We start from the raw sequence: 13,198 nt of genomic DNA, 5'->3' as shown, positions 1-13,198 counted from the left end.
CTATGTAGATTAGCTGAGGTTCTGATGGGCAAGAAATGCACTAGAATAAAATTCCGAACTACAGCACATGTGATATTACCAAAAAAAAAAAAAAAAAAAAAAAAGGAAGGATGGATGGAGGGAAGGAAGGGAGAAACGAGGGAGGGAGGAATAAGGGAAGAAGAAACGAAGAAGGCAAGGAGGAAGGGGAAAAGGGAGGGAGGGAGGAAAGGAAGGAAGGAAAGAAAGGAGAAAGGAAAATCCTTCATTAATACTTCTATAATAAAGCCCTTAAAAACTTGTTCTTTTTTAAAAATGAGTTGTTTTAAAACAGATTTGCAATGGCTAAATAACATGATACTCTAATCATAAAGGTAACATGATCAAGCTCAGAGGAAAAATATGACTTAGAATTATTGTCACCCATGTTGGTCTGGATATATAATGGAATGATGACAATAAGGAATCTCACACACACACACACACACACACACACACACACACACACACAGAGAGAGAGAGAGAGAGAGAAGGGGGGGAGAGAGTGTGTGTGAGAGAGAGAGAGAGAGAGAGAGAGAGAGATAAGCTCCAAGCATTAATGTGAGTTGCTGAAATCAACAATTGAATGTAACAATACAAAGAAAGAAAAGGTGGCTCACAGTTTATTTAGGTCCTTCTGCCATAAATACATTTAATACATTGTTGTTTCTATGGCCTTTGCTGGCTAACTGAGTCTCTCCTATATGTAGCTGTAACTTGTAACATTAATCAGGAAATTGCATTATTAGCACAAGTATCAACCACTGAGCTTCAAAGAAGATGAATACTCTTCGTAACCAAATTGTATTTTCAGAATGTTGTACTTAATATTGACCTTTAGGGGTTAGGAACATTTAACAATGTAAAAACACAAAAAAAACTATTATTATTGAACGAGAATATGATAGCATAGCACAGCCCTTGTATAAATAATCACAAAATTTATGAGAATAAAAATTGGATTTTCTGCCTCCATCCAATCAAACCACTACAGTTCAGGTATATATTCTGTTCCAAACTTAGATTATAAAACAGAAAATTGGTCCCAGTGACTTGGCATTGCCAATCAGCATTTTATAACAATAAACCTCTTGCTAAACCACAGAAAAGAAGTCAGCACACAAGCCAGTCTTGCCACTACTTCATCTACAGTGCAGTATTAACAATCATCCTAATTAGAACTTGGTCAACAGATTCCTTTAGTCTCCTACATAATCTCCTAGAAAAAAGTTCAGAAAATTCAAAAATAAACTTACAGATTTTTATTTCTACTACTTCTTTTTATACCTGCTGGGTTTGCTTTGTCTGACATTTCAATCAACCCTACTTTAGGGTTAGAGTTTTACATTTTCAAACTGAAGCACTGGATTGTGTGGCTGATCCTCCTCATAACCTGAACTATACTGGGTAATTTTTCCCAAAAGGGCTGGGGGAGAAGAGATACACTGAGGAAAATACTTTTGGTTCAGAGAATTTATAAAGTAGCTCAGGATATTACAAGATGGGGAAAAATGTTATTAAAATTACAAACATGGGTTTTCTTAGTGTCTTTATAAATAAAAGGCATAGAATACAGAAAGCCAATTAATAATAATAATAAAATATTAAATATATAGTGAGCAAAGACTGAATGGCTCATTCTTGTGAAACACCATTTGACGCCATTGCCTCAATGGGTTTCCTTACTCTAACACTTGGCTGAGTGAAAGCTCCAGCAAACACACAGTAAGCTGCCTTTAGCCCACTACTAACATCAAGGAACTGCCTGATGGAATGGCCACAGATGAACAGGTCATTTGTTTCAAAAGATACTTAAATACTCAATAAAGACATAACAAACCCCCCCCCCTCACTGTTATCAGACGCCACGTTGTGGTAGAACATCAGACAAACTCACAAATTTACCACAAAAATGTGTGGCAAAAAAGAATAGTTTATATATATGTATATATATAAATTTCTATATTTATGCCAATGTACTCACTCAGTACAAATAGCAAAATAGTATACCATTTCCTAAATACAAAATATAGCTTTCCAAAAAAATGAAACACACATTAGATATAAACCATCCAAAACTTGAACGATTGAAAACTGTATTCAAAATTAAATGACCCAGAGTAGGTCTCTTTCTGAAAAGTTCCCTTCATATCGGCAAGAAGCCTGTACTACTGAAAACGTAATTCAATGCCTCTCAATCAGAGAGAGAAAGAAAGAAAGGGGTGGAGGTGGAGGGAAGAAAACATGAGAATAAAGAGAAAAAGACAACTTAAAAGGGCACATTCAAAGAACAAAGGAAGATCATCACAAAAAAAGAAAAAAGGAAAAATCTGGCTGTATAAACAAAACCAACACCACAATTCTACACAGTTGAACTAAATGTACATGATAGAAAACAAAAACAGAAAACAAAAACAGAAAAGTAGCCTTCAACAATTAACAGGCTATTTTTTGTACACTTAAAAAATAAATGAAACGAACAAGGATACCAAAACATTATATAAACACATAGAAGCCACACACACGTTGGCCTTACACTGCATTGACAGCTTTCCACATGCCAAAAGAAAAATGAGACATAAGCATGTGTCCAGACACAGGTGGTAGTGAGAAGCAGGCATCCCACGGGTGGCAAGAACACCCAAAACTGTATAACTAATGCTACAACTGCCAAGTTCTGGAGTGTTATTTTGCTCTTTATAGATGTAACACAAGTTAATTCTTCATTTTAAGTTAATGATATGACCCTGTAAAGCCTAAGGCTTGTGGGAAGTGACCACTTCAAACTGTAAAGCACTGAGGTGACAAGTGAATTTACACTCACTGCAGATCAGGGAGAAGTGATGTTTCAAGAAATTTTAGTTTGCCTTTTTTTTTTTCCTAATTGAAATTTATACTGTTTCCTATTAGAGGGAAAAATTTGAAGACTTCAGAACAGCACCGTTCATGGGGAAAAAATGTGTTGTTTCTCAGGAATCAACTCCCAATAATTCCTAAGAGAATAATCTCTGCCCTGTGCTGCAGGATTGCTAGGTCACCCTAGATTAAAGTGGCCAAAGATGCTACAGGGTCATGAAGCCAGTAGTATAGTAATAGTTCTCTAAAGTGAAAAAGAAGTGAAAAGTAATACAGATGTATATAAAAAGGGAAAACCAGCCTAATACTGGGTTAAGAAGAAAACACTCAAATTTTTCTGTCAGTTTAAACTACTGTAGGAGGATATCAGAACATAATTTATCATATATTATCCCCTTCATTTTTAAAATAAAGGTAATTATTTTTCTATGCACAGTTATGGCTAAACCCCTTAGTAGAAACTCAGAGAACAACTCTCTGAAAAATAAAATCGATAGCATTCCAGCTGTTCCCAGTTTTATAAGTGTATCATATGCCTTTTTGTTAAATCAAGAGTCCTTTTATCTGCATATACAGTTTACTTGTTAGAATGTTACCCCTTCAGTTTCTCCATAAAAACTGAAAAAAAGATTCCTTCACTGTGGCCAACAGCTGTGCCTTTTATATTGAAAAAATATGCCTTAGTTATTACTGAACTTTACTTTTTCAAAAGCCATTACTTGACTAAAACAACACAGGAAAGAAAATAATGAAGAACAAAAGTAAACATGACATATCATTTTCTAATAGCAATAACAACTGAGTGGTCCAGCCTTGAATTTAAACTGTACTTTTAAGGAAATTACGCCCAAGAAAATAGTAACAATTAATTCTGCCAGCTGGAAACTCAAATGGATTCTCAGTCATCACTGTTATTAGGAATATAAAATATGAAGATGTTAACGTTGGTGGTTCATCACTGCAACAAGCAGCATAGGTGTGCTCTTTTGCAGTCAGAGTAAAATCTATCAATTTACTCAAATACAATTTTTCATATCTTGTTTTGTTTTTAAAGTTAACAGTTCAATCATTCTCATGAAACCACAAGATCTCAGGACATCTTGGAATCAGGATTTTCTTCATGGAATTTCTAAAAAAGAGAAAAAGTTTAATGTAACATACTAGGGAGAGAAGCATTTATAAAGTTTCTGACACCTTGAATGATCCTTAAGTATATTATGGTACTATAAGTAAAACTTTATTATATTCGATCTTCCACAAACTTTTCTTTTTTTTTCAAGACAGAGTCTGAGGCTGTCGCCCAGGCTGGAGTACAATGGTGCAATATTGGCTCACTGCAACCTCCACCTCCTGGGTTCAAGCAATTCTCCTGCCTCAGCCTCCTGAGTAGCTGGGACTACAGGCGCTACTGTCACCATGCCCTGCTAACTTTTTGTATTTTTAGTACAAAGATGGAGTTTCACCATATTGGCCAGGCTGGTCTCAAACTCCTGACCTTGGAATCTGCCTGCCGTGGCCTCCCAAAGTGCTGGGATTATAGGCGTGAGACACCATGCCCGGCCCCATAAACCTTTCTGACTCAATATTTATTTCTGGAGGAAGGGATAAATGAGGCATGATTATATCCAATACATAGTACAAAGGAAACACATTTTCCACTTTTGTCATTCAAAGGCAAAGAAGCTCAGAGGCAGAAGGAATGTCCAATATAGGTTGAATATCCCTTACTTAAAATGCTTGGGATCACAAGTGTTTCTGACTTTTTTGGATTTTGGAATATGTACATATACACAATGAGGTATCTTGGGGATAAGACACAAGTCCAAATATGAAATTCACTTCTGTTTCATATACACCTAAAAAGATCTATCACAGCTGAAGGGGGCTGGGATAATTTTTTTTACCTTAGGGACACTGAATAAACTGCATGTTGTGAGCCTGCATTGACTATAACCCTGTCATATGAGGTCAGTTGTGGAATTTTCCACTTGAGATGTCATGTCAGTGCTCAAAAAGATTTGGATTTCAGAGCATTTCGGATTTTGGATTTTTGGACTAGGGATGCTTGCTCTGTATTAACAATATGATCATAAGCTATCATTCAGAACTTTTTTTTTTTTTTTTGAGACAAAGTCTCACTCTGTCGCCCAGGAGGTGTAGTGGTGTGATCTCGGCTCACTGCAATTTCCACCTCACAGTTAAGCAATTCTCCTGCCTCAGCCTCCCAAGTAGCTGGGACTACAGGCACATGCCACCATGCCCAGCTAATTTCTGTGTGTGTGTATATATATATACACACACACACACACACATATATATATATATATTTTTTTTTTAATTGCATTTTAGGTTCTGGAGTACATGTGAAGAACATGCAGGATTGTTGCATAGGTACATACATGGCAATGTGGTTTGCTGCCTCCATCCCCATCACCTATATCTGGAATTTCTCCCCATGTTATCCCTCCCCAACTCCGTAGCCCCCACTGTCCCTCCTCTAGTCCCCCCCAACCAGTTTTGTATTTTTAATAGAGATGGGGTTTCACCATGTTGGCCAGGATGGTCTTGATCTCTTGACCTCGTCATCTGCCCCCTTGGCCTCCCAAAATGCTGGGATTACAGGTGTGCGCCACTGAGCCTAGCCAGAACTAAACTATTATTACTTAAATCGATTAAGAAGAATAAAATTTGATGCTTTTCAATAAGAAGCCAAGATGCAATACTTACATATCCAGTTAAAAGGAGCCAGTCAAGTTGTTCCCTTGGTTTTGCAACGAAACAAGCAAATCAATCTTTTCAATATTCTGGTTGGTGTTTATAGATGATGCCAGTGGAGAATTCTCCGGCATTTGCTGAGAAAGAAGTGTTGTAACAGGTGGCTGGCCCTCATTTTGTGGTTGGCCTGGCTGACTTATGGCCATCAACTGATCAGGCAATGTAGCTGGTCCAGAAGTTAAAAGCTGACTACAGTCTGCAGAGATATTGAAAATAGAAGCTATCTGATTAGTAAAGATTCATGAAAAGGTATTTATTAGTTGTTGGGGAAAATTCATTACTGCATTCTCCTTGTATATTACTAAAAGTTAGGCACCTGATAGTCCAAGAAAAAGGTTTTCACAGATTGGTACTGGAATTCATCCTAGGTTTCCTTTAAGCAGTCTAAAAATACAATTTTGCTTAAATATCAAGTCATATATGAATTCCTTTGTATATAAATATTAAAGATGGGTTTCTAGCTCTATTATTACCATTTTAGATGTGACAATTGAATCCCATAAAAGCCAAATAACTTGTACAAGATCTTACAGTCTATAGGTGATAGAGTTCTAACTACAATCTGTACTCTTAAAACAACTGTACAGGCTGGGTGCAGTGGCTCACACCTGTAATCCTAGCACTTTGGGAGACTGAGGCCAGAGGATCACTTGAGGTCAGGAGTTGGAGACCAGCCTGGCCAACATAGTGAAATCCCATCTCTAACAAAAATACAAAAATTAGCTGGGCATGGTGGTGCACACCTGTAATCCAGCTGCTCAGGTGGCTGAGGCAGGAGAATCACTTGAACCTGGGAGGCAGAGGTTGCAGTGAGCCGAGATCGCAACACTGTACTCTATTTCCTTCTAATAATAACAATGACCAATTTAGTAATGAGAAATTAAGAGTTTCTTACTATTTTGAATGCCAAATAAGAACATTCCTGATGTCTGCTGAGATGAGCCAGGAGAATTCTGTAGTTGGTTCATTGTGCCTCCTGCTGTGTTGTGAAATAAAGCAGCCTGTGGTTGAGGCGAAGATGTGGCTCCTTGAATTCCAGGCATGTTGTTCTGAGGGGAATAAAGAGGAGACTGTTGCATATCTTGTTGATTTATACTGGTCTGCAAGGCAGACATGGATGCTGGAGATAAGAAGAGTGTTACTTGCTGCTCTTGAGAACTAGGTGACCCTTGTACCAACTGAATCTGAGGAGAGCTATGGAACAAGGGGGTCTGTGATGATTCAGACTGGGTAGGACCAGGGTTCTGGAGTGAGGAAACTGTGGACTGACTCTGAAATTGCATGGGCTGCTGTTCTTGATTCATTGGGGCCATATTACTTTGTTGGTGAAAAATTGACTGGTTCTGTTGCTCCTGATTAGCCATTGGATTTTGATTTGGGTTGAATATCATGTTTGGTGGTGGTTGCTTTTGAGATGCCATTGTAGCCATGGTATTCTGATTACTGAATAAAATGCTCTGTTGTTGTTGCTGCTGCTGCTGCTGTTGTTGTTGCTGCTGCTGCTGCTGCTCCTGAGATGGAGAGTTACTCTGCATGGCAACTATTGAGTGCTGTGACTGGAACATGGTTCCCTGTTGGCTTTGAGGCATTGGATTAGGTGGAAGGGAGCCCAGGGACACTTGAGGCTGAAATAAACCCTGCTGGGAGGACTGTGCCTGTTCTTGGGAAAGCATAGGAGTCTGGATGTGTGATATTGGAGCTTGCTGTTGGAAAGCAGCTTGCTGTTCAGTGTTTGATGTTGACTGAAGTGAAGAAATTGAGTTTGGTGCTGCAAAAAATGAAATCTGTTCTTCTTGGGCTACTGTGTTAGTCTGAAGATTACTCATAGGACTCTGGGAAAGAAATATGTTGGCTGACTGCTGGTCTTGAGAAACTGAAGAGCCCTGTAACACAGCAATGGTATTTTGAGAATGAAACATTGGAGGCTGCATTTGTTCAGAGGAGGTTGTAGAAGTCTGACTGTGGACAATAGGATTTGGACTATGAAAAATAGAACCTTGAGTTTCCTGGGAAAGGTTCTGAGCATCAGCAATAGGATTTTGAGGATGAAAAAGCTGGGCCTGTGAATGAGAAGACTGCTGCAAAAAATTTCCAGATTGAAGTGACATCATCTCATTCCCTTGCTGGAATAAACCATTACCTTGTTGCTGCGTACCACTATTCTGAACACTCATCATACTTTTTGTGGACGAAAAAAGGTTAACTTGAGGTTGACTGTCCCCACTATGTTGCATTTGGACCATCGTCTGAAAGACACTGTTCTGAATCTGTTTTGCTTGTGTTCCAGTTTCTTCTCCATCTCCTGAACTTGGTGTCTGAAACATGGTAGTGCCAGGGGTTGCAACCTGCTGTGTGGTGGTTGTAGAAGTTTCATTTCCAGAAACTGCAGGAGGAGAAGAAAACAATTCACACTGCATTTGCATATCCTCACTGGTAGACAATGCACTCATCATGTGAGAAGTCTGCTGGTAAACTGGTGATTGCTGAAGGTTTCCATTTGCTGCAGCAGTTGAAGGGAATAACTCTGACTGAATCTGGGCAGCTGCCTGGCAGATACTCTGCTGCATCTCCATCACCATTGCGGCTGAAGATTCCATCACTTGCTGTTGCTGCTGCTGCTGCTGTTGATTAGATAACGTGTTTTCAGACTGTGGATGAACACTTTCAGCTCTTCCAGGTAATAAATTATCTGGTCTGGTATGGACTGTTGGCTCTGTTGAGGAAAACATTCCAGGGCTTACACCACTTTGAATTTGACTGACTTGTTGAAAAATGTCTGCACTAAGCTGCTCTTGAACATTCTCATTACCATCTGGAGCAGAAAATAAAACTGAAGATAACTGTTGCTGTGCCTCTAAAACTTGCTGGACCAAGTCAACACTTCCAGTGCTGCCACTAGCAGTACTGCCTGTAAAACTCCCTGCTTGCAACTGCTGAATAGTATTCTGAAGCTGACTCACACTATTTGGTGATGGAAAAATATTTGATGAAATCTGCTGCTGTAGAGTCTGTGCTTGTTCTTGTAGTGGTGACTGCTGCTGTTGTTGTGACGCCTCAGTCAGTTGTGACAAATTAACCACTGTGCCATCTGACTGTAATACCTCTCTAGACTGAGTTTCTCTTGTCTGAAACTGTGTAGCCTGCTGCAATAGAGCATCGCTGTTGGGCAGCTGACTAGAAGCAGAAACTGCTGGAAAAGTACCAGGCTGTGAGATGTCCTGGGTTTGAATAGTTGTCAGGGTCTCTGGGTTGTAAGCCTTGGGCTGAATCTGCTGCTGTTTTTCATTTTCTGAAGGCAGGTGGGAAGATGACGGTGATGAAAAAGAGCCATTTCCTGCTATGTTTGAGATGTTTTCTAATGTTTGCTGAGTTGATCCAACTGTGTTTGTAGTCTAAAAAATAAAAATCCCCAAATAATATGAAAATGTAAACATTAAATAAGTTTGTAACATACATAAAAAATCACTACTGTTCTAAAAATATATGCAGGATCAGTTTTCCACTCTATATTATTATTATTTAGAAAACAGGTGCGGGACTACGATTCTCCGTAACATGATGTCTCATTGTCCTTGGGATGTATTTTCAAAAAGTACTATAAGCAAAGATAGTCAAACAAGGAAGTAGAATAATCGGCTACTGGTATGCTTAGGTGAATTAAGGGTAATCAGAACACATTAATTTTATGGTTCATGAAGAGCAGGTATCAAAATATCTCAAATGTGCAGCTCACCAGTAACATCACAGGGGAGAAGACAAGTATAAAAAAAGAAATACAGAGTTATGAGAAAAGACTGGGAAACAAATAAAAACATTTCTAATTCTGAAAATGCTAAAATTAGTATTTTCATTAATATCTCACATAACATATTAATTCCTCCCTTGTCAAAATGCATATTGGAAGTCACTTTGTGGGCAATTTTGCTGAAGTATAAGGCATTCCCTCTTTAGAGCAAAATTCATTAAGTGCATCCAAAGCAAAAACAATTTGAAAAAAATAGGAAAAGTAAAAGATAGCAATTTTTTTTTTTTTTTTTTTTGAGACGGAGTTTCGCTCTTGTTACCCAGGCTGGAGTGCAATGGCGCGATCTCGGCTCACCGCAACCTCCGCCTCCTGGGTTCAGGCAATTCTCCTGCCTCAGCCTCCCGAGTAGCTGGGATTACAGGCATGCACCACCATGCCCAGCTAATTTTTTGTATTTTTAGAAGATAGCAATTTTTATACGGGAGGTTAGAAGTTGGGGCACTAGTCAATACAGCTTACCTTGAAAATAGTGGAAGATCTTTTTTCTGCTGTTACTTCCATTGGAGTAACATCTTCACTCTTAATCATACTGCTTGGTATGAGTGGAGTGATCAGGGCATTAGGAATAATATTTACCTTATCTAAATTACATCCAGTAGTCTTCATTGCTGCATACAAACACACAAAAAAGAAAAGTTTAAAAACCATAAAAATTGCCAACAATTGCACTCTAAAATTTGTTGATTATTAGTCATAATTTAAATGTTTTTTTTTTTTTTTGGAGACAGAATGTCGTCCTTGATGCCTAGGCGGGAGAGCAATGGCATGATCTTGGCTCACCGCAACCTCCATCTCCCAGGTTCAAGTGATTCTCCTGCCTCAGGCTCCCGAGTATCTGCTAATTTTGTATTTTTGTAGAAATGGGGTTTCTCCATGTTGGTCAGGCTGGTCTCGAACTCCTGACCTCAGGTGATCCGCCCGCCTTGGCCTCCCAAGCTGCTGAGATACAGGCATGAGCCACCACATCCGCCCAGTTATAGATTTATATCTAGAGGCAACATATAGCAAGATTCTACCACTTCTCCATATCTACTCTTCCTCTGGATTGCTTTTCTTTCTTCTTTTTTGTCTACCTGAATCCACAGTGGCAGTCAGCGATGCCTACTACTATTGCTAATGACAGTCCCCTGAGTTGAGCACATAGCCAAATCCTGATTTAAAAGTGTACTACTACTTTGTGGCTCTATGGAAAGTCTTCAGAAAGCACAGCTGTTAAATGTCTTAATCTGACATGGAGAAGAAATCCTGGCTATAAAGAAAGTTTTTAAATGCCACATACTACATGAGTTGGATAGCTCCCTTCATAAATTTTTGTTGTTGTCAGTCAATATTCTGCTGAAAGGCCAAGAGTGGTGGCTCATGCCAGTAATCCCACCACCTTGGGAGGCCAAGGCAGGTGGATTACTTGAGGCCAGGAGTTTGAGACCAGCCCAGCTGACATGGTGACTCTGTCTCTACTAAAAATACAAAAAATTAGCAGGGCATGGTGGCACATGCCTGTAATCCCAGCTACTTGGGAGGCTGAGGCACAAGAATCGCTTAAACCCAGGAGGCGGAGGTAGCAGTGAGCCAAGATTTCTCTACTGTACTGCAGGCTGGGCAACAGAGCAAGATTCTGTCTTAAAAAAAAAAATCTGCTGAAAGTAAATATTTTCATCTAAAAATATCGTCATTTTTCTTGTCTTACTTCAACTTGCCTCACAGCCATTTGGCTAAAACATAATTCCTATGCAAACTGATTATTTCGACAGAGGGGAAAGTGCTCATTTAACTTTTGACATTCCATATTTTATTATTCTACCTAAGTAGTTTGAGAAATGAATCACTTATTCATGAGTTCTTTGGACCTATTTTCACCTAAATTCTAATATCAATACAATTCTCCTAACAACCAGATTTTTATTTTATTTTATTTTGAGACAGGGTCTCTGTTGGTGGGAGTGCAGTAGTGCAAACAGGCCTCACTGCAACCTCCACCTCATGGGCTCAAGCAATCCTCCCACCTCAGCCCCCTAAGTAGCTGGGACTACGGCACGTACGACCTGCCTGGATAATTTTTTTATTTTTTGTAGAGACAAGTCTCATTATGTTGCATAGGCTGGTCTCGGACTCCTGTACTCAAACGATCCCCACCTCTAGGTCTCCCAAAGTACTGAGATTATAGGCATGAGCCACCACACTCAGCCTACAACCTAATTTTGACTGAGATAAAACATCAGATCATGCGCAGGGCAGGCATTTAAAAGTAACCTAAGAATATCCCATAGGCATAGGGGATTTGAAAAACCGTAAGTGTTATCTTAAGTTGATCCTGTAATATTCAACTACTATTCTTGCTTTTGAATTCCATTAGATTATGAGCTCTGTGAAGGAAGAGATTGTGTTGTTATTGCCTGTTGCACAGCTGGTAATCAACAAATGTTTGCTGAATGAATGAAGAAAATGGTCTTACTTTTAGCTTTATCACTATCAATTTAGTTTGTTGTAGCTTATTTGATTAATCCTATAAAAATAAAAATATGGGCTGGGTGTGGTGGCTCACACCCGTAATCTCAGCACTCTGAGAGGCTGAGGCAGGCAGATCACTTGAGGTCAGGAGTTCAACACCAGCCTGGCAAACATGGCAAACCCCATCTCTACTAAAAATACAAAGAAAAAATTAGCCGGCTGTGGTGGCAAACACCTGTAATCCCAGCTACTCGAGAGGCTGAGGCAGTAGAATTGCTTGAACCCAGGAGGCGGAGGTTGCGGTGAGCCGAGACTGTGCCGCTGCACTCCAGCCTTGGTGACAGAACAAGACTCTGTCTCAAAAAATAATAATAATATAAAAATAAAAATATACAGTCTATATTTTTCTTTTTAAAAATATTTATGTGTTTATTTATTCATTCATTCACTCATTCATTAATTCAATTAGAGACAGGGTCTTACTCTGTTACCCAGGCTGGAGTGTACTACCTGCAGCCTCAATCTCCTGGGCTCAAGTGATCCTCCCACCTCGGTCTCCTGAGTAGTTGGGATTATCGGCACTAGCCACTGCACCTTGCTTCTATTTTTATTAACACTATATTTGGTCTAAAAATGTCAACATCTACGGACAAGATTATAATTCAATTAGAAATTACATATAAATAAATATATCAGCTATGCATTTACTGTTTAACAGATCTACAATTTTTTTTTTTTTTTTAGACGGAGTTTCGCTCTCGTTTCCCAGGCTGGGGTGCAATGGCGCGATCTCGGCTCACCGCAACCTCCGCCTCCTGGGTTCAGGCAATTCTCCTGCCTCAGCCTCCTGAGTAGCTGGGATTACAGGCACGTGCCACCATGCCCAGCTGATTTTTTGTATTTTTAGTAGAGACGGGGTTTCACCATGTTGACCAGGATGGTCTCGATCTCTTGACCTTGTGATCCACCCGCCTCGGCCTCCCAAAGTGCTGGGATTACAGGCGTGAGCCACCGTGCCCGGCTTACAATTTTTCTTAAAATGTATTGAGATAGTAATGCTTATTATCTTCTCCCCCTTCCTGGAAAGCAAGATTAGGTAGAGTAAGTTGAGCAAGAGTCTTTTACCTATCCTCAGCTGACCACTGAAAGTATGTCTACTGGTAAAGACAAAGAGTAAAAGGACATTTAGTCTAATGCTCATGCAAAGATAGAAGTCTTTCCATGGCCATGCATACAAAGGTCACAAAGGTTAATTTTATTTATGTTCAAATCTTTTTTTTTTTTTTTTTTTTTTTC

At 39.3% G+C, this 13,198-nt stretch overlaps 1 protein-coding gene across 13 annotated transcripts in view; it reads right to left on the bottom strand.

Annotated features, from left to right (window-relative positions):
- Positions 1 to 291: 291 nt before the first annotated feature.
- The window catches only part of NFAT5 (nuclear factor of activated T cells 5), a 128,455-nt gene continuing 115,548 nt past the window's right edge, over positions 292 to 13,198 (bottom strand). For all 13 annotated transcript variants that reach the window (XM_032284319.1, XM_032284321.1, XM_032284315.1 and 10 more), the window contains 4 exons: positions 9,914 to 10,062; positions 6,545 to 9,041; positions 5,602 to 5,845; positions 292 to 4,003 (listed from right to left, as the gene is read on the bottom strand). In XM_032284319.1, coding sequence (XP_032140210.1) covers positions 5,610 to 5,845; positions 6,545 to 9,041; positions 9,914 to 10,062 — 2,882 coding nt within the window. In that variant the 3' untranslated portion in view covers positions 292 to 4,003; positions 5,602 to 5,609. The remainder of the gene's footprint in view (positions 4,004 to 5,601; positions 5,846 to 6,544; positions 9,042 to 9,913; positions 10,063 to 13,198) is intronic.

The sequence above is a fragment of the Sapajus apella genome, unplaced genomic scaffold, assembly GCF_009761245.1.
Source record: "Sapajus apella isolate SASKATOON/1434 unplaced genomic scaffold, GSC_monkey_1.0 scaffold15, whole genome shotgun sequence".
NCBI classification, from domain to species: Eukaryota; Metazoa; Chordata; class Mammalia; order Primates; family Cebidae; genus Sapajus; species Sapajus apella.
This window is presented reverse-complemented; position numbering and strand designations above follow the sequence as displayed.